The sequence below is a fragment of the Peromyscus eremicus genome, chromosome 1, assembly GCF_949786415.1.
Source record: "Peromyscus eremicus chromosome 1, PerEre_H2_v1, whole genome shotgun sequence".
NCBI lineage: Eukaryota > Metazoa > Chordata > Mammalia > Rodentia > Cricetidae > Peromyscus > Peromyscus eremicus.
In genome coordinates, this window is record NC_081416.1 from 176,887,728 (window position 1) to 176,910,937 (window position 23,210).

The 23,210-nt window shown below is 38.1% G+C and overlaps 1 protein-coding gene across 1 annotated transcript; it reads right to left on the bottom strand.

The window, feature by feature from the left end:
* Positions 1–5,497: 5,497 nt before the first annotated feature.
* Positions 5,498–6,427, bottom strand: LOC131902577 (vomeronasal type-1 receptor 4-like). Its single transcript, XM_059253602.1, has one exon. It carries the CDS (start codon positions 6,416–6,418, stop codon positions 5,498–5,500), a length of 921 nt encoding a protein of 306 aa, XP_059109585.1. The 5' UTR covers positions 6,419–6,427.
* Between the last annotated feature and the right edge of the window lie 16,783 nt (positions 6,428–23,210).

Consider the following 23,210-nt stretch of genomic DNA (forward strand, 5'->3'; position numbering starts at 1 on the left):
TGCTTGAATTTTGTCTTACTTCATTATCTAACATTTTCTTGGTTTCCTTTCTAAATATTATACTGCATCTACACTCACCACTGTCCTGAAAATGGAAATAGAATCAGTAAAGAAGATCCAAACTGAAGGAAATCTGAAAATTAAAAAAAAATAGGAACTCAAACAAGAACCTCAGAAGCAACCTCACCAACAGAATAAAATATACAAGAGACAATCTTAGATGGTAGAAGAAAAATTCAAAGTTAGAGGGATTGATCATACTAAAGAAAACACAATAAATAAGAAGTCCCAGATGAGCCAACCAAAGAGGGGGAATACACACATACACACACAGACACAGATACACACAGACACAGACACACACAGGCACACACACACACACACACACACACACACACACACACTCCAAAGCAACAAACATTACAGATTGATATCTCTCAATATCAATTATCTCAATGACCCATTAAAAGGTATAGACTAACAAAATGAATGCAAAATCAAGATCCTTCCTTTTCCTCCATCCAAGAAATGCATAAGTTCAAGGACAGCCATTACCTTCCTGTAAAAGGATGGAAAAAGATATCCCAAGAAAATGGGCCTAAAAGGCAAGCTGAAGTAGCAGTTTCAAAATTTGACAAAACAGACTTAAAATCAAAACTAATCAGAATAGACAGAGAAGGGCACAACGTAGTCATCAAAGTAAGAATCTACCAACATGACATTTCATTTTAATATTTATTCACCAAACATAAGGGGACCCGAGATTGTAAAAGAAATACTAGAACAACTAAATCACACATGGACCATGACACACTCTTAGTGAGAGACTTAAGTACTACAATCTCCCAAAGAGACAGATCATCCAGACAAAAAACAAAGAGAGAAATGATAGAAATAACCAAAATTATAAACCAAATAGACCTATTATATATTAGAACATTTCACTCACAGACAACATTTCACTTACCTTCTTCTCAACACTTCATGTAACTTTCTCAAAAAGTGACCACAAACTTGAACACAAATCAAGTTTCAATGAATACAAAAAATTGAAATAACACTCTGAAGACTATCTGACCACCATGGATTAAAGCTGAATATCAACAACAGAAAGATTACAAACTCCTAGAAACTGAACTATTCACTACTGAATGAAAAATGCTTCAACACATAAATTAAGAAAGAAATTAAAGACATTCAAAAGTTTAATGAAAATGAACAAACAGGATACCACTTTATTGTGCACAATTATGGAGGTTTTAAGTGGCAAGTCCTTAGAACTAAGTGTCAATAATAAAACCAAAAAATGGAGCTTTGTCATAGTAAAAATTTAATAGCACACCTGAGAACTATAGAACACAATGAAGAAATTCAAAAGGAGCAGACAGCAAAGAATAATCAAACTCAGGGTTGAATGAAATAAAACAGAAACAGTGACAACAACAATAATAATACTAAGAATAAATAAAATAAAACATTTGTTCTTTAAGAAAATGAAAAAAAAGACAAACCTTTATCTAATGAACTAAAAGACAGAGGAAGAATATCCAAATTAACAAACTTAGAAATTAGAAGTGGTCCTTAAGAACAGATGCCAAGGAAATCTAGAAAAACATAAGAACATAATTTAAAAATATCTACTCCACCAATCTGTACAGCCTAAAAGAAATGAATAATTGTCTCAATTCACACCACTTAATAAAGTTAAGTCAAGATGAGATAAACAATTTAATCAGATGTATAAACAATACAGAAATAGTGATTTCATAATGAAACTCAAATGACTGAGAAATGCTTAAAGAAATGTTGAACATTCTTGGTGATTCAAAACCTTCAAATTATAAAAACATTGAGAATCCATCAGAATGGAATGTCAGAACCTGTCAGAATGGCTAAGATCAATTAAAGAAGTGACAGCCCATCCTGGTGTCTTGAGTAAGGGAAACACTCCTTTATTGATGCTGGGCATGAAAGGTAGTCAATGTGGTGTTTCATCAGAAATTTGGAACCCAATCTACCTCAAGACCCAGATATATCACTCTTGGGTATATACCTAAAGTACTCTTTATCCTACTACTGGGACACTTGCTGAAACATATTCAGTGCTTCTCTATTCATAATAGTCAGAAATTGGAAACAAGGTAAATGTTCTGCCACAAAACAATGGATGAAGAAAATATGGTACATTTATATAATGGAGTAATACTCACCTCTTAAAACAATGAGATCATGAAATTTGTAAGAAAATGGAAAGAACTAGAAAAAAATCATTATTAGTGAGGTAACCCAGACATAGAAAGATAAATATGGTATGTATTCACTTACACCCAGATATAAAATTTTAAATAAACAATTACCAAGCTATGATCCACAGACCCAGAGAGGTTAGGCACAGAGGAATTTATAAGGGGAGATACATAGATCTTCCTGGGAAGAGGGAATAGAACAAATTTTATGATTGGACTGGAGCCAGGGGTAGGGAGTATGACAAGAATAGGAGGATCAGTTGGGAAAAAGGAGGGGTGATGAGTTTGAGGGATGGAATGAGGAGAAAGACAGCTAGAAATGAAGGGCATTTGATAAGCAGTATGGAAATCAAGTTCAGTGGATACTTCCTAGAATATATGAATGTGATCCTAATGAAGTATTTAAGTAATGAAGAAGAAGAACCTTAACTGGCCATCTCATATCCAAACAAAGCTTCCAATACTGGGACTCTTTCTTCCAATTTAGTGGTTGGAGAAAAGGGTTGCTTGGTGTCTGTTAAGGTTTCTATTGCTGCAACAAGCAACAAAACACCATGATGAAAAGCAAGTTGGAGAAGAAAGTGTTTATTTGGCTTACACTTCCAGATCATAGTTTGTAAGTGGAGTTCTTCAATGGGACAGCCAGCTCTCCAAATAACCACAGTGAGACTTATTATTAGCTATAAATGTTCAGGGAATAGCTTAGGCTTTTTACTAACTAGCTCTTACAACATAAATTAACCCACCTTTATTGATGCTGGGCATGAAATACGTATGCTCTACCATGTGGCAGTACCAGTTTTCAGCAAGACATATTCATATTCTGCTTCATCTGAATCTGGCTAGTAACTCTGACCCACTTCTTCTGAGCATTCTTTCAGTTTGCCTCTCATGCCTAAACTCTTCCTGCCTAGCTATTGGATAGTCGGGTCTTTATTAACAATGAGAGCAAAACATCTTCACAGTGTACGAAAGTATTATCTCACAGCAATAGTATATTATTGGAGGAAGTCAGAACAGGAACTCAAGCAGGACTAGTACCTGGAGGAAGAAGCTGATGCAAAGGCCATGGAAGACAGATGCTTACTGACTTGATTCTTATTGCCTGATTAGCTGCTTGGGTATAGAACCTAGGACCATGAGTCCAGGGATGTCACTTTCCCCATGTACAGGGCCCTACCACATCTATCACTAATTGAGAAAATGGCTTACAGCTGGATCTCATGGAGGCATTTTTTAAACTGAGACTCCTTCCTCACTGATGGCTGTAGCTTGGGTCAAGTTGACACACATAACCAGCCAGTACACTTAGAAATCACCAAACATCCAAGACTATTTCCAAAGTAATGTGTTCCTCTTCACAAACTGACAGCAAGGCCCTACTGCTGAAGGCAACACCCATAAAAGTTACTGAACATGGAGAGGTCCAGATGGTTGCTATGTAGAATTTTTACTCCCTGACCATCTAGTGTCTATGACATGCAAGGGTATTTTGCATTTTACAAAAGGAAGAATGCAAACACCAAATTAACCACAAAACTTTTTAATCTATCTGCCTGATAATATGCTAAATTAATGGTGGCACAAACTTTATAGGACTAATCAGTAAATGTCTGATTTGACTGAAGACTTGCTCCATGAGATAGAACCCATATCAAACAGTGTTTGGTTACAAAAACTAGAGTCTAGATATCCCAGAGACCTGGGGTAAAACCAAATACCACTGATCTAATAAAATTAATTAAAATAAAAGAAAATGACTCCTAATAATATTCTGCTATACTCATAGCAGAATATTATTCAGCCAACATCAGAGAGGCTTCCTTCTGTAGCAGATGGGCACAAAAACAGAGACCCATAGCCAGATATCACACACACACACACACACACACACACACACACACACACACACACACGCACACACACACACACACACACACAGAGAGAGAGAGAGAGAGAGAGAGAGAGAGAGAGAGAGAGAGAGAGAGAGAGAGAGAGAGATATTTGAACATACAGTTCATGGAGACATCTAATCTGTCCTCTCATTCCTCAAGGAACAGAATAGAAGAAGAGGTAGAGGGGTGAAAGAGTCTAAAGGGACAGAGGAGAACATCAGGAGGACCAGGCCCTCTCAACTGAACAAAGCTCATATGAACTCACAGAGACTGAAGCAGCAATTGCAAGGCCTCCATGGTCTGCTCCAAGCCCTCTACAAATATAGAGTAACGTTTAGTTCAGTACTTTTGTAGGACTCCTTCATGCAGAGACAGGTGAGTCTCTGATTCTTGGGCCTTTTATTGGGGTCCCTTTGTTTTTCTGCTGGCTTGTCCTGTCCGGCTTCCATATGATGGTTTTTGTTCTATCTTACAATATTTTATTTTGTTGCATTTTTTAGTTATCTCTCAGAAGCCTATTTTTTCCTAAGGAGAGAACAAAATGGTGTGGTTCTTGATGTAAGAGCAGGTGGGTGTAACTAAAAAGAATAAAATGAGAGGAAACTGTACTCAGGTAATATAGTATGAGAAAAAAATCTGTGTTTAATAAAAGGGGAAAATACTGTCTAACAAAATTGAAGATTACCTCATAAACATCATTTATTTTCAATTGATTTTGGTACAAGGTAAAAGATAGGAGGCACATTTTTTGTCCTATAAGACTAGAAGACATGCACATCTTCATAGACTTTGTTGAGGACCATGGCTATAAGGTTAAGAACAGGCCAAGAGTTTTTTTTTTTCTTGAACAGCTGAAATCAAAGTATCTCTGTCTCTGTCTCTGTCTCTGTCTCTCTCTCTCTCTGTGCGTGTGTGCGAGCATGTGTGTGTGTGTGTGTGTGTGTGTGTGTGTGTGTGTGTGTGTGTGAGTGTGTGTGATAACTGGCTATGGTTCTCTGTTTTTGTGCCCATCTGCTACAGAAGGAAGCCTCTCTGATGTTGGCTGAATAAGGGACAGATGAAAGCCACAAGAAAGGCAGAACTATTAGCAGCAAATTATTGGATTCTTTACATATCATCTGGGCAAAGGAAAAACTCTACTGCCTGGAAGATGAAGACTACAGTGGGCCAACACAGTATGATTAGCTCATGTAGGCTGCCAATTCCACCATCTAACAAAACTTTCATACTCATTTCGGCTAGTCTTAGGAAGAAAAGCTTCTAAATCCTTAACTTTCACTATTGATTTTTTATAGTGATAATTGAGAACAACGTTAATGACAAGAAAACCTGTTATTTTGCATATTTATAATAAAATTAAGAGAATATTTTTTTTAACCATGCCACACTGGATATGGAAAATATTGAGTGATGTCTCATAAGAACAAAGGGTACAAAACAGGGAAAACAAAGAGAAGTGAGGTGAGAGATGTTCATCAGCCACCGATTTTGCTTATACAAAAGAGCAATGTAGCCTCGCAAGATGGTGGAGAGAGTATAAAATGCCAGAAAAATAGACACCAGGACCAGGATGTTTTGGGTGGCTCTGGACTCAGGAGAGTTTCTACTGGAACTGTGAGAACTGCGGATGTATTGAACTCTCTGCTTGTGTCTGTACAAAATGACAATCATGGAGGTGCTGGACGAGATGATGAGCACAGTAAAAAAGAACTCAGGGCATATCACCGATGCTGCATAGAGTGAATTAATGATTTCATCCCACCCTACAGTAGAGCAATATTCAAAATCTCGATTTCTTGTCATGTTTTTGATATTCATTTTGATAAATATGTACATAAAGAAAATGAAACGTATCAACATGTAGAAGACCCAGAGTAGGGAAATGGAGGAGTCAATGTACTTTGCAGCTTTGACTTTATGATAATTCCAACAGGATTTCCTGGGACTGATGGTGATGGCCTGGAAGACACTCAAGAGGCAGATGGTGCCAATGGACACACTTCGAGCAAATCCTTGAATATACAGTAGGAGCTCGCATCCAAAACCTTTCAAGAAGTGCTTCATTCCCCAAACTGCCATTGTTTGAGGCACTCCTACAGAGAGAATGACCAAGGCATTGGCTGTCATTTGGTGCATGAGAATCAAATCTGTGGGCTTTAAAGTGCATTCTCTGTAATAAAGGACTAAATAGTAGAACATAAGAGAGAGATTTCCCAGAATTCCCAGGATTGTTTGTGATAAGAAAATGATTCTGATTGCCAGATTCCAGATGTTCATTCTGTGATTTGGTACAATATCCTTAAGAATATGGCCACACTATTTCTCAGGTCAAATGAATAATGGCATATGATGGTAGCCAGGTGTGAAGGAAGGTGCCATTAATCCTAGAACACATAAAAATACCTTATCCCCCAAATTTTGACAGGAGTAGTTATTTTCCATGTTTGTTCCTTTTGCAATTTCTCAATTCTTCAGAATGCAAGTGTTGATGGAAAAATAACCATCAAGTTTCCTAGAAATGCCACACTCAGAATGGTGGGATATTGGCCGGTTTGAAAAAGGAAGTGTGACAGGCATGAATGTAAGTCTTTCAGAATATAATGATATTTGCTAGTCATGTTGTAAAAGAAATCAACTTCAAGAACAGCTACAAAACAAATTAAATAAAGCAATCTTTTTCTCAAGACAATATAGTTATTGATTACTAGTAGGATTCACATAAAGCACCCTGATCACATTCACTTAACTGTCTTCCCTTAGCTACCTTCACTTCCTTGTGATCTCACCTGAAGGAACTTTAAAAAAAGAGAAAAAAAATACCACGTCAAATTTGTGTTGCCCATATACTCATTGGATCATGTTCGGTTTTCTTTATTAAAGCAATTCTTAATGTATATTTCAGCTAAAATCAAAGCATATTAATGAGAAATGTATAATACCATTTTGACAGGGCAAAGTTTCCTCTATCTTTCTCAGCTGAGTCATCTTTATTTAACCTGAAATTGACCTTACCTTTTCTACCCACTCTGTGAAAAATCCCTTGGGAATCTTCCTACCTCTGCTCTAGATAGTGGTGGTTGAAGTGCCCCAGTGTTGGAGCCCACCAAGCTTTTCTAGTGGCTTTACCCAGCACGACTGTTGAGGGGATGATTGGACCATAGGTGTGTTTGCCAGGTGTTTGGAAGGGTCTACATTTGGCTGTATCTAGCAAGGGGCTGTCTTTTGCCTTACACCTTGGCATTGCTATAAAAAGCCCCTTTGAATAAAGTTCTGGACTGGTAGGTTTTGACCCAGGCCCTCCTGAGGCTATCTTCAGGTAGGAAGAATACTGGTAGGAAGGCAGTATGTTAGACATGTGTTTCTGTCTTTCCTCTTGTCATCTAGGTATCTCTTTCTATCTAAATATTTCCCACTTCTCCCTGCTCAAGAGTACCCTGGTTGTAAAAGTGGAGGCTGGTCCCCCTCACCCCAGCTCACTGAAGTTTTTTGGATTTTGTAAATTTGCTTCCTCGTTTTGTTTCTGCCTGCCAATTGCTAACCAGGATGTTGACTTTTAGATTGTTTGCTTTTACAAGCTTCATGTAAAATGCATTTCAGGATGCTCTGATAGCAGTGTTTCTCTGTAGTCCGTCACCAAGGCTGATAAATACAGACTCTGAATATGGACTTTAGTGGTACTCCATGGTCTTTAGATCTTTATCCTGCAATAGTCTTAGATAACAAAAATTATTAAAAGCACAAAATGTATTAGAATGATGGTTCAAGTGATACCTTACATCATATTATGTTATGAGCTAGCTTTTATGGGAAGCCACACCTCATAGACACACGCGCGCGCGCGCGCACACACACACACACACACACACACACACACACACACGAAGATACTCAAGTCGGGACTGTGAGAGAAAAAGGAATATCTGTGATGAAATCTCACAGAATACACAGCAGAATAAAAGTAAGCAAAATATGCTAGGAGAAATTGCAAGAAGAAGAACAATATCTAATGAATAATAGCTCTTGGGGAAGTGTCCAGTGTCTCTGTTGGAACTGTCTGGGATAGGGCACCACTCGGAAGTCTAAAGTGGAAACGGTGGGAAGGCAGTATGTTAGACAGCCCATGAGTATAGTGAAGTTGGAGGAAATTCCTAGGATACCCCACTCTATTTTCATGAGAGATGCTGTCAGCAAACCTTTCTTAAACTGGGCGAGATAACAGTGCAGAAGCAGATAGCATCAGCTGTGAATAAGCACCTGGCTGAACCATGTAGGCCCAGGGAGATCACTGTTGCCACTCACACTCAAGAGCCATGCAGGGACTGTCAGCTGTGAATCAAGAACTGGAGTAGAATTGGCAGTGAAGCCTAGGATCTGAAGAAGTTTAAACAGAGTGAGGAGATGAGCTGAGACCTCAGGAACTACCCAATACAGTCTCCCCTTCCCTATGCACTGTCATATAGAACACTCTAGGGAATGGCTGGAGCAGAAATAGAAACTACTCCATTAAGTGAAGTAATACGGACCAGAAAGACAGCTACTCCTGTCCCAAGTGTGACTTCATAGCTTCTAAGTTTAAAGAAGGAGTGTTTATGTGGGAGTAAGTGTGGGACAGGATTCTTAAAAGGGACACATAAGAATGTCCCATTGTGGGATGGGGTAGGTAAAACAATCCATGTGTTTTGAAAGTGAAAAGAGTAATTACATGTGAGACAATACAAGCTTGTCACTTGTCATTTCTCAAAATCAGAGTTCCCTCATAAAGAATTCCATCAAAACTAGTAAATAAAATGTGCCTTGAAAATTATCTTACCGTAGAAAATATGACTGAATGATACAAAATGCATTTCAAATTAGCTGTTTTCCTTCTATCTGTCATTCTAGAGAGTTATGCTCAAGTGTTTTCCTAGGTGTAAAGAATTTTAGATAATTCCACACACACAAAATATTACTACATGTCAGCATTGAGGAAGACAGTAATACACTCCAAACAAATCATGTGTACTAAGAAAAACTTCAAAATGTACAATCCTACATAAGGAAAACGTGCTGTAAACTCTTAAATGTCACCAATAATTTTGTTCCCTTCTAAAAAGAAATGGAGTTTTGACTTTGCTTAACTAGTTAAAGGGAACTTTACAGTGTTGGTTTTGCTGTATCTATTGTAATCTAAGTTGTGTTTTATTTGTAAAAACCCTCTAAGATGTAGGGTTATAATTTTTGTTTCTTTACTATAAAAAGTATATCATGAACAAATATGAATGCAGAAAGAAAGAAAGAAAGAAAGAATGAAAAAAGAAAGAAAGAAGGAGAGAAAGAATGTTTCAGTTAAAATTTTTGAATGAATGAAGGTGGTATTTGTTTATGAAATTCACGGAATCATAGTTTGAGTCCATGTTCACAACATATACCATCCAATATTTGTGAATACTGATGCTGACTGACACTGACATGTGTGTTCACTGAAACTGTGTCAAAACAATATCACAAACAAGTTCATTATTTATATTTTTGCTGCTCCATCTGACAATAATAGACATAGGAAACATGACAGCATTTAGGATGCACACTCTCAAAGAGAGAGCATGTGAACACCCAACATCCTTGGAAGCTTTGCTTGTGTTTTAATTATTTGTTTTGTTCATTTTTGTTGTTGTTTTATTTTGTTTTGAGACATGGTCTCTCAGTATACTCTTGGCACTTGCTATGGAGACCATGATGACCTAATACTCAAAGATATCCTTCTGCATCTGGTATTACCTCCTGGGTACTAGGATTAAAGACATACACCATAACTGCAGGCTCCTTGAGAACTTTTTGAAGTTCTCCATATGATGATCATAGACATAGAAAACATTTGCAGTGTCCAACAGAGAACAAGTGAAAACCCCAAATCCCTGGAAACTTTTTAAAGTTCTACATACCTGGAGTTGTGCTTACTGAGAGTTCATGCACATTCTCAGGGAAATGGTGCCAGTGGACCTGTCCTGACACATCTGTGAGAATGGAAATAGTTACAATTACTGACAAGATGCTTCATCCTAAGGACGGCTGTGTCCTTGAATGACAATGATGAAGAAGTATGTGTACCATGTGCTTGAGAATTGAGCATTTGTGTACTCATCTGCATTCAGTGTAGTGAGGTAAGAAGCAATGTTAATGAAAGAAACAGTGACCAACATCTTTAACAGTGTGAAACCACTCCTGTCTCAGATCTGTGAAATCACTCTGCTTAGTCTCGAAATGGTTGCTGGTTTTGACAGCCATAGGATGCTGCACACAATGTGGAAGTGTGGTCACAGTCACTGAAATCCAATATCCTCACAGGTAAATATTCATTATGTTTTATTTTGTTAAGAGTTACAGGTATAATGACAAACATAATTCTTAAAAAGATCTATTTTGTTGTATGTATATCAACCTGTATTACTCAAATTCTACAGCCTTTCTTCCCTTATTATGTTTTATGATGTGGATCAATGCAGACCTAAAGACTAATACCAGTGCTGAGGTCCCAATGCTTTGATTCCTCCCTTAACAGTGAATAAAGTCCTAATTTCACTCAGTGAACTGGACAACAAATGCTGCCTCTATGGTGTCCAGTTTTCTCAATCATGTGTATCCATCTTCTGTTATTCAGTTCCTTATATTCACTGAAATATCAACCAGAAATGATACCATGTCCCTAGCATTTCATAAAAGCTAGTCAGTCATGGATGATTTATTATATATTGACTCATATGTGCACATGTTGTCTCAAAGAGAGGGGTTAAGCTGCATTCCTCAATTTCGCTGCTCCCAAAATTCTCACAGTGGCCACATCAGACCCATTTTACAGTTGCCTTCTGATACATGTTGTGAGAGACACTTCCTTTCCTTGTTCTGAAGACTCCCCAATGTAATCAGTTCAGATACTCAATATTTCCTAATTTTCACTGTATTCTCTACTGAGTCATGACAAAGATGCCATGTCCACACGCAGTCATAGATCTTTCCCTTTCTGTGGATTGTAGCTTTGACTTCATGGTTGTTTTTCTATTGCTTCAACTGTACTTTCTTCCTTTTGCATCATGAACATTTTAAGAAATGGTAGTTGTAATTTTTCATAATTAAGTGTATAAATAGTGCTAACAGTTAATGAGCCATTGCTCATATTTTATTTACACTGTCAAAACCTGACCTTAGAAACAAAAAGAATACTAAGACTTTAAATCCAAAAGCTGTTTGTGTCAGAGTGCATACTGGAAGGATTTGAACATGGCTAGTGTGCTGCAAGTACAGTCACCTCCGTCTGGGCTCACAAAGCCAGGATAGTTTTTCTCAAATACACTCCAGTGTTATATGCAATTTGTGTTCCCCACTTGACATTTTGTTGTCTTTGTTGGTATTTTGTCATATGCTTTTAGCAGTAGAAAGTTTTAATTTACGAGACTAGAGAGATTTCTCAGTGGTAAACAACATTTATCGTTGTTTCAGAGGACCTGGGTTTGGTTACCAACACTCACATAGTGACTCACAATTAACTGCAACTCCAGTTCCCTGGTATTCACATGTCCCCTTCTGTCCTCTGTATACACTGCATTCTCATAGTGCATACAAGTGCATGCAGAAAAAACATTCATGCACACAAAACCAAAATAGATGTATACATCTTTTTAAAAATAAGTTTGATTTTGTCATAAAGGTTTATTTCAGAAGCAAATGCCAAGTGCTAATAAAGTTTTCAATATTTTACTAAAATGCATTCTCAATATGATATGACAGAAAGTTGTACAATGTCCCAGTTTCATTTTAAAAGCACAAGATCAACAAGATATTTACAACACCCCCAGAAATATACATTGTTGTCATTGATGGGTAAAGGCTAAAGTGTAAGTATAGATGAATTACTAACAACATTGTTCTATACATTATGCAAGATGAAATACTAATGTCTGCTGAAATAACATAAGAAGAAAATTAAGTTACTAATTTTAGTAACTCCAATATGACATTTAAAATTCTGTATATAATTATTATATTGATAAAACTATTATAATAGAATTTATAATTCACTCAAATGGAGGACATGTATGTGAGATACCTAAAAAGGAATCTGAAAAATGTGAAAACACAAACATTTTCCAAACTGAAATAAAGAACTAAGTGTGGATACAAACAAGGTGAGGGACAGATCCCTGTCTGTACCTCCATTCACAAGGCATGTGTTCCATTAGCAACAACAATAAACAGTGAGGGAAGGGTTGACCTCAAGACATGCTTAACACTGAAGTATGAATAAACCATGGGAGATAACTCAAAGACACATTTGGACCAGGATGTCCTTACCTGATACTTATACTTGAACTTCCCTTCATTGTTAGCTTCCCAAGTTCAAAAGTGATGTTTCCAACAATCATTGTACCTGGGGTCACTCAATGCAGACAAAGTTATTGCATCTATAGCTCATAAGTGTACTGTCACATGAGAATACATTTTACTCCATGATCAGATTCACATCCTGTGCCTTCCCATATTTGTGTGCTTCTGATATTTCCACTCTAATTTTTAGTATGGATATGAAACCAGTTAAGTTCACCTATAACAATAATATCTGCAAAGTCATTCTACGTATGTAAGGCAAAGTGAATTATCACGTTGACTTATTACCACAATCTTTCAGCATCTTCACAGATGGGCTCTATTACCCTAGTGTTACCCAAAGTCACCCTCAGTGAGGGACTTACATTATATCAATAACCTACTGGTACAGGCAAAATGTTGGGAACACTTCATTCTTTCTCATTCACTGCTTAACCATGTAATAATTCTTGTACCTTCTTTATCTCTTCCACAGATCTGTTTCGACTCCAGATTTCCATTACCAGACATGAGTACTTACACAGGCTTCTGTTCTTTGTTGGCTCTGCAGCACACTCTGAAATATACAGTACTCATCTGACTTCTTGCTTCTGCAGTGTGGCAGGCTCACTGTAGGTGTTCTAACTTCATAATAACCAGTAACATGGAAGAGGGAGGCAGCTCAAGCCTGAGATAAAGATCTGTGACTCTGTTATCTCACCTCCCACCAGAATAACAATTTTCATGTCACTTGTAGTGGTAATGACAGTACTAGCTTTGGGAGACAAAATCATTTATGAAACTTTTTTTAGCTGTTAGTGTAAAAAGGCACTTAAGAGTTTCTCATGGATATCTCCAAAGAGAAAAGGTGTTTTGAAGAGACGTTAAGTTTTCATGATTCCTGAAAGCTGACTGGGTCTCCTGTGGAAGGTACTAGAAATGTTGAGTTCAGATTCATGACAAATTTACAGAAAGTCTCTATGTCTCATTGGATCTAGGCTTCTCTGCCTTCTTCCAAAGCAAATCAACTTAGTACTTTTATATAGATTTAGAACACTTACTATTTAATGTCTCTTTTGCTACTTCATACATTCATATACCTTTTAGTCAAGTTCATCTCACATTATCACCTTGCAAAGCACTTTCGTAACCACCCATCACTTTTCCCTCTGAATTTCTTGTGTTTCTTAAAAACAAAACAAAACAAAAAATAACCACAGAGTCTACTTACTCATACTATTTTTTCCTAGTGTAGGGACATATATGGAAGCATTGTTAGCCTCTCAAAGTTTGAATCATTAAAGAAATCCAACACATCCTCTCCCAGAAGTCATCTGTAGCCATCTTCAACTGGGTGATGGACAATCTGACCATCTCCACTGTTCTAGGATTTTGTCTAGGTTGATCATTTTCATGTTTTCTGAGTACTGCCATCATAGGTGAATTCTTGTGTGCAAATGCCATGTTCTGTCTGGACAAAATCTGTTTTCTTAGAATCATGTGCCACCTCTAGTTCTTACATTCTTTCTGCCTCTTCATCCAGGAAGATTGCTAAGTCTTTGCAGAAAGAGATGTGATGTACATGTCCCATTTTTAGCTGGGCTTTCCAGAGTCTTTCATTCCCATCATCTTTAATTATTGTTGACTTCTGTGTCAATCACCATAGACTGAAAAAAAAGAAGCTTCTTTGATGAGGGTTGAGAGAGTTAGTAATCCCTCACTATAAGATAGGAGCTTAGGGGTCAGTTTATTACCATATCCATTCAGCAGAATAAAAGTATTAAGTTCTTCCCCAGGGTCTGTGGACACTCCAGCCACATAGTCTTGTCCCTAATATTGATGCTAGGCATGTTTTCTATTTTGCCAATAAGCCTTCATTTCAACTATAAAGTGGATGGTTACTCCCACGATGGTCATAACACCATTTCACTAGGAAATACTCAGAGTTTCCATGTAGGTATAATTTATGATTACTTCCTGTACTGTGAAAACTATCCAGTTGGATGAAGCTTCATGGTGACCATCAAGCTACCACTGCACCAATGTGAGTATTTTGTTTCGTAAGTTAGTATTAAAGCATTCAGGATCCAGCAAATGGGTAAAGCCTGTTTAGCTTTCTCTAGCAGTATGAAAGTTATCCAGCACAAATGATTCTAGGTCTGGGTTCAGGAGGTTGTGAGAATCTGTGCTTTCAAGTAATTGATGAGAGTGTAGAGGTCATGATAAGCATCTTGTAGAATCTTTACAGATTGAGTTGGTAAGCCTAACTACTGCAAAAAGAATTTGAGTATCTGCTCCATCAGCCTGAGCATATCTATCTAGCTGTGCATGTTGTGATCTGAGGCTGAGATGATGACATTGATGGGTCTATAGGTTCTCACCATCTGGATAGTCCTATACTGTTGCCTAGAAGGAGAGATTTGAACATTGCATGTCACACATTTTCTTGTTACATCATATATGCTACAGCACATTACTTATACAAAATAATGCATCTCACAACATGGCAACTTCCAAAGACAGGCTGTGATATAGCATATGGTTTGAGATCTAACACTCATATGTGAAAGACCCTTGGCATATTGACACCTATTACTATGTAAATAACTCATCACAGGCAGGATTTGAGTTCAGAGCAGCAGGTATTTATGCAACATACTTTCTAAATCTTGGTGACAGCTTGTACCATAGAACAAAATCTGGGGTCACAAAAATGTTCAGAGGTCTCATATGATCATTGTCAAAAATTATCTATATCGACTATCTTTCTACCTTTGTGACATACAAAAGTTTAACATCCATCCATCATCTCTTACTGTCTCTTCCTTCTCATCTCTGTTGTGCCTCTGTGAATTCTTTGGGAACAACTGTGTTTAATATAACCAAATCAGCAGTGATTTTCCTAAATGTCAGCCCATTATTCATCATTTCATTTTCCATTCTCATGTTCTGAGTCTCCTCACAAATCAAATACTTTACCCTATCCCCTATATCCTCTGTGTCCCACTCCCTCCTGAATGCTATGGTGCTCAACATTTAGGCATCTGCAACTCCTCCATGATCTTATTGTATACTCTTGACCCTTGACTCTAGAGACACTATCATTTTCTTAATATTTGTTTTTAACCAAATCACATAGACTTACATCCTCTCCTTCTGGAGCTCCAAGAATTATCTTCTGTTCACTTTTCCCTGATCATATGTCTAGCAAATACTCACAGAACCAAAGTTCTTTACTTACAAGTCTCAAATATAAAAGGTCTCTTAAGAAGCATTGTTGTTTGATGTTATATCCCAGTTGTGGCATTTATGAGAAAGACTGTACAAGCTCTAGAAAATTAAACATAGTTGGAGGCAGTCAGTGAAGGTGGTCAGTCTTGGATGCTAACTATGGGAATATCTTTAGAACTATTACAGTAACTGTGATTGCAAACTTTACTGTTTGCCATCTCTGGTCCCCAATGATATATGCTCTCTCTACTCACACCTGAAACTCTTTAGCTGACTCCTTGTTTTGGCTTGTGTTGTCATTGCTGATTTTGCTGGTAGCAAGAATATCCCTGCCTGCTCCTGATCTACCATTATAAAGATCACAATTTTCAATTCGAAGTCATTCTTTCTACATAGCTTTTCAAAAAAAGCATGGGATACATTAGATGATTTATCTCTCAGCTACTCTGCCTCTCTCTTCCTCTATCTATCTATCTATCTGTCTGTCTGTCTGTCTGTCTGTCTATCTATCTATCTATCTCTATCAGTCTATCTATTTATCTATCTATCTACCTATCTATCATCTATGCATATATCTCACACTGGTAACATTGGTGTATAAAAGGGTTACTGATAGGTGTGTTTTAATTTTGTAAATATTTTACTGTAAGTTTATCATCACTAAGCTTTTTGGTGGAGTCTTTTTTGTCTCTAAAGTATAGAATCACAGAGCCTGCCAGTGCCCAATTGGACTAAGAGGTGAGTCTTTGTCTAGGTGGGGCCCAGGGGCACAACCCTGAGCCCCCACACCACCAATTGCAATATCAGTCTCAAGCCAGTAGGCAGGCTTTCTGCAGATAGGTCAGACTACCACCATCCCCCACCAGACCCTGCAAACCAAAAGCCCCACCTCCCCCAAATCCTACCCACCCTCAGAGACTGCAACTGTTCCCTGAGACAGAGCCTGCCAGAACCCAATTGGACTAAGAGATGAGTCTTTGTCTAGGTGGGGCCCAAGGGCACAATCCTGTGCCCCCACACGACCACCCATTGCAGTCCCAGTCTCAAGCCAATAGGCAGGCCTCCTGTAGACAGGTCAGACTACCACCATTCCCCATCACACCCTGTAACCCACAAGCCCTACAACCCCAAATCCCACCCACACTCTGAGACTGCAAGTGTTCACTGAGACAGACTCTGCCAGTGGGAGATTGGACTACGAGCTGCTCCCTGAGACAAAGAGTTCATCAGCACCGATTAGACCAAGAGCTCCCACTGGACCAAAAGTATCAATCATACCAAGAGAGGCTCCCTCAGACACAGACACCACTTGCACCAAGCAGAGAAAGAGATGGGTAGACATCAGTGCAAAAATACAGTCAACAACATAAAAATCAATATGGCTCCATCAGAACCTACATCAGCAAGATCTGAACATCCCAACATAGAAGAAACAGAAGAAATTGAACTTAAAAATAACCTTAAGATGATATTAGAGATCTTAAAAGAGGAAATTAAAAATTCCCTTAAAGAAATCAAGAAAAAGTAAAAAAAAAAAATAAGGGAAGAATTCAGTAAATCCCTTAAAGAAAGCCAAGAGAAAGCAATTAAGCAAGTGAGGGAAACAGTTCAAGATTTGAAAACTGAAATCAAAACAATAAAAAAGACACAAACTGAGGGAATGCTGGAAGTGGAAAATCTGAGTAAACAAACAGGAACTGCAAATGCAAGCATATCCAACAGAATACAAGAGATGGAAGAGTGGATCTCTGGCATTAAAGATACCATAGAGAAAATATATTCATCAGTCAAAGAAAACACTAAAGCCAACGAAGTCATGCCCCAAAATGTCCAGGAAATTTGGGACACCATAAAAAGACCAAACCTAAGAATAATAGGGATAGAAGAAGAAGAAGAATAACAACTCAAAGGCACAGAAAATATATTCAACAAAATCATAGAAGAAAACTTTCCCAACCTAAAGAAGGAAATGCCTATAAAGATACAAATAGACTGAATCCAAAAAAAGTCCCCTCACCACATAATAATCAAACCACTAAGTATATAGAATAAAGAAAAAATATTAAGAGCTGCAAAGGAAAAAGGACGAGTAACATACATATAAAGGCAGACCCAGAAGAATAAGACCTAATTTCTCAACGGAGACTCTAAAAGCCAGAAGGTCCTGGATGGATGTTATGCAAACACTAAAAGACCATGGATGCCAACCCAAACTATTATACTGAGAAAAACTCTCAATCAACATAGATGAAGTAAAGAAAATATTCCATTATAAAACCAGATTTAAACAATATCTTTCCACAAATACAGCACTAGAGAAAGCACTTGAAGGAAAAATCTAACCTAAGGAAGTTAAATACACCCATGAAAACAAAGGCAATAAATAGTCCCACACCAACAAATACCAAAGAAGGGAAACATACAATACTACCACCAAAAATAACAGGAATTAACAATCACTGGTCATTAATATCCATTAATATCAATGGTCTCAATTCACCTATAAAAAGACCCAAGGTAACAGAATGGATACAAAAACACAATCCATCCTTCTACTGCATATAAGAAACACACCTCAACTTCAAAGACAGACACTACCTCAGAATAAAAGGCTAGGAAAAGACTTTCCAATCAAATGGATTTAAGGGGAATGATAGTATAGCTAATCTAATATCTAATAAAATAGAATTCAAACTAAAAACAGTTGAAAGAGATTGGGAAGGACATCACATATTTATTACAGGGAAAATCTGACAAAATGAAGTCTCAATTCTGAATATTTATGCCCCAAATATAAGGGCACCCACATTTGTGAAAGAAACATTACTCAAGCTTAAATTGCACATCAATGCCAATACACTAGCAGTGAGAGACTTCAACACCACACTCTCACCAATGTACAGGTCTGCCAGACAGAAACTTAACAGGGAAATAAGGGAACTAACAGAAACTATGACTCAAATGCACTTAATAGATATCAACAGAATATTTACCCTAACACAAGAGAATATACCTTCTCAGCACCCAGTAGAACTTTCTCTAAAATTGACCACATGCTTGGTCACAAAGCAAATCTCAACAGATACAAAAGAATTGAAATAACCTCCTGTATCTTATCCGACCACCATGGCTTAAAGTTATAATTCAACAACAACACAAATTGCAGAAAGCCTACAATCTCATAGAAATTGAATAATGCCCAATTGAATCATCAATGGGTCAAGGAAGAGATAAAGAAATTAAAGATTTCCTAGAATTCAATGAAAACGAATGTACAACATACCCAAATTTATGGGACACTATAAAAGCAGTGCTAAGAGGAAAATTTATAGCACTAAATGCCCACATAAAGAAGATAGAGAAATCACACACTAGCGACTTAACAGCACACCTGAAAGCTCTAGAACAAGAAGAAGCAAACTCACCCAGGAGAAACCTGGAAATAATAAAATTGAAGGATGCACAGACACTGAGAGCAACAATTAATAAATGGGACCTCCTAAAACTGAGAAGCTTTTGTAGAGCAAAGGACATGGTCAATAGGACAAAATGACAACCTACAGAATGGGAAAAGGTCTTCACCAACCCCACATCTGACAGAGGGTTGATCTCCAAAATATATAAAGAACTCAAAGAGCTAGACATCAAAATACTGAACAATCTAATTAAAAAATGAGCTACAGAGCTTAACAGAGAATTCTCAACAGAAGAATCTCAAATGGCTGAAAGACATTTAAGGAATTGCTCAACATTTGTAGTCATCAGGGAAATGCAAATCATCTCACGCCTCTCAGAATAGCTAAGATCAAAAACACTGAAGACAGCTTATGTTGGAGAGGATGTGGAGCAAGGGGAACACTCCTCCATTGTTGGTGGGAATGCATACTTGTACAGCCATTCTGAAAATTAGTATGATGGTTTCTCTGAAAACTGGGAATTAATCTTCCTCAAGACCCAACTATACCACTCTTGGGAATATACCCAAGGAATCTTCAATCTTACCACAAGGACACTTGATCAGCTATGTTCATAACAGCATTATTTGTAATAACCAGAACCTGGAAACAACCTAGATGCCCCTCAACTGAAGAATGGATAAAGAAAATGTGGCACATATACACAATGGAGTAGTACTCAGCAGTAAAAAATAATGCTATCATGAAATTTGCAGGCAAATGGGTGGATCTAGAAAATATCATCCTGAGTGAGGTAACCCAGATTTAGAAGGACAAACATAGTATGTACTCACTCATAAATGGATACTAGATGTGAGGGAAAGGATGGCCAGACTGTAGCCCATGGCTTTGTAGAGGCTAGCTGACAGGGAGGGACCCTAGGAGGGACACATTGATAGCCCAATGAAGTAGAAATGGATGGAAACTGCATGAGTGGGATGGGGGTGGGCAAAGGGCAAGGAATGGGGGGTGAGAAGATGGGGAAATGGGAGGGTTGAGCTGGAACAGGGATGGAGTGGGAGAGTAGGGAAGAAGATACTGTGATGGATGAAGACCTCATGGGAGTGGTAAGAGGCAGGGTACTGGGGATACTCTCAGGAATTCACAGGGATCACCACACCCTGGACTGCTGCCAGTGACTGAGGTGGTACCTGGACTGATCTACTCTGGTGACTGGTCTAGTGAATACCCTAACTGTCATCATAGAGCTTTTATTCAGTGACTGATGGAGGTGGATACAGGGATCAATGGCCAGGCACCGGCACCGGGCTGAGGTCCAGGAATCCAATTGATTGGAGAGAGGAGTGATTCTCCTGGCAGGATGTGGAGACCATGATGGGAAGACATGCAGAGATGACAGGCCACAGTGGTGGAGACCCATGAACTGTGGACTAATGGCTATGGAACCCCCATAGAACTAGACTAGGCTCTCTGGATATGAGAGACAGCTGTTTAGCTTGAACTGTTTGGGGGACACCCAGGTGGGGAGATTGGGATCCATCCCTGGTACATGGGCAGGCTGTACCCTGCCCATGGTGCCTGTGGTGTGGCACCTTGTGCAGCCTTGGTGCAGCAGGGAGGGCATTGGATCTGCCTCGTCTAGGTGTGCTGGGTTCTGCAATCCCCAAGGGAGATGCTGATTTTGAGGATGTGTTGATGGGGGGAAGGGGTTGGGATGGAGGGCTGGCAGGTGGGAGGAGGGAGGAGGTTGGATCAGTGGGTGGTATGTAGGGTGAGTAGAAAATTCCTTAATAAAAACAATAATAGGCCGGGCGGTGGTGGTGCATGCCTTTAATCCCAGCACTCGGGAGGCAGAGCCAGGCGGATCTCTGTGAGTTCGAGGCCAGCCTGGGCTACCAAGTGAGTTCCAGGAAAGGCGCAAAGCTACACAGAGAAACCCTGTCTCGAAAAACCAAAAAAAAAAATAAATAAATAAATAAAATAATAAAGAACAAAAAACAAGTAAAACAAGAAAGTATAGAATCATATTAATAATATTATCTACAAATAGAGATTCTTGGATTTTTTCCTATCTGTATACCTCTACTTCATTATCTTATTTTAGCTTTTTATTTTCAGTGCAGCACTGTATTGGTTTGTTTGTTTGGTTTTGGATTTTCATTTGTGTTTTTGTTCTTATTTTTTTCTGCATTTGGTTAAATTTATTTATTATACATCCTAAGCACACCGCACATTCTTGCAGATTTTGTGATTATATTCTAATTAAAGGTGAATATCATTCCATTTTGTATATGAGCCCAATTTTAATGGTTGATTCATGTGTTTATGAATTTCTATGTGGGCTTCATTTCCTTGGTTATAATGAATGGAGCCACAGTAAACACAGATGTGTGAATGTGCAAATATCTCTATAGTAGGATATGGAGTTCTCTAGGTATATATCAAGGAATAGAATAGATATGGTAGTTCTGGTTTTGATTTTGTGATGAACTTCAGTGGTGTTTTTGATAATAGCAGTATTAATTTGAACCATCAACAGCGAATTAGTGTACCTTTTTTCCCACAAACTCCCTACCATTTCTTGTCCAATATCTTGATAACAGTATTCTATTTGGGATAAAGTACTACTGATAAATAAGTTTAATTTTCATGTTCATCAAGAGGAGCATATTGAACACTTTCTGAAGATTATTGCCATTTGTATTCCTTCTTGGAAAAAGTGTTCAATTCCCTGCCTCACTGGTTGTTTTGTTTCCTTGGAATTTATTGTCTATGGTGCTTTGTAAATTCCAGATATTACCTAAATGTCTGAACCATAGCTGAAAAAGCTTTTCACACATTCTGGAGGTTGTCTGTTCACTTATCTGAAAATTTGTAATGCTGTACAGAAACTTAATGTAGTGCCATCTGTTCATATCTGAGGCTATTTCCTCTTTCTGTGTTACTTAAATTCTGTTTAGAATATTCTACTCAGCCAGGCGGTGGTGGCGCATGCCTTTAATCCCAGCACTCGGGAGGCAGAACCACGTGGATCTCTGTGAGTTTGAGGCCAGCCTGGGCTACCAAGTGAGTCCCAGGAAAGGCACAAAGCTACACAGAGAAACCCTGTCTCGAAAAATCAAGAAAAAAAAAAAAAGAATATTCTACTCTATGCCAAAGTCTTAAGCAATATGTCTTATATTTTCATACAGTAGTTTCAGCTTTTAATCTCTTTGTATTTACTTATTTAAGTTTTTTGAGACAATACCTCATTAACTACATAGAACCAGATGTCCTGAAACTGAATATGTAGGCCAGTCTGTCACTGAATCCTCAAAGATCCACCTGCCTTTGTTTTCAGTGTATGAAGTTAAAGGCATGTGCTACAATACCTATATGTATTCCATGTTTTCAGTTGTTTGATACATATTAAATAGAAAGATTTGTCATAGGAATTAGATAAGAGAATAATGTAAAAGGATTAAAGATAAGAAAGCAAAAGCGAAGTATTCTTTTTTTTTTTTTTTCGAGACAGGGTTTCTCTGCGTAGCTTTGCGCCTTTCCTGGAACTCACTTGGTAGCCCAGGCTGGCCTCGAACTCACAGAGATCCGCCTGGCTCTGCCTCCCGAGTGCTGGGATTAAAGGCGTGCGCCACCACCGCCTGGCCGCGAAGTATTCTTATTTGTAGGTCACATGATTATATAATTAAAAGACACCATGAAATATGTTAGAACTCTCGCAGATCTAAAAAATACAGTAAAATTACAGGATACAAAACAAAACAAATATAAAAGACAGTAACCTTAATATACACCAAAATGTACCGTCAGAGGAAAAATTCAGAAAAATATCCTATTTTTAGTTGCTCTCATAAATGAGTACCTAAAAATACACTAACCAAAAAAGGAAACCATTTATACCTTGAAAATATCCAGATACCAAGAAATCAAAGAAGGTCCTAGATGTTAGAAACATATAAGTCCCTGGATTGAAAGAATTCATATCATTAAAGGGGAACAATTAACCAGTGTTGCCTGGGAATGCACAAGCCATTCAGGCCAGGAAAGCAGGTAGATTACCTACAGATCTTCCCATCTTCCTCAAC

Excerpts from the sequence above, each read along its gene's own strand:
- LOC131902577 (XM_059253602.1), bottom strand. The coding sequence starts at position 6,418 with ATGAACATCTGGAATCTGGCAATCAGAATCATTTTCTTATCACAAACA.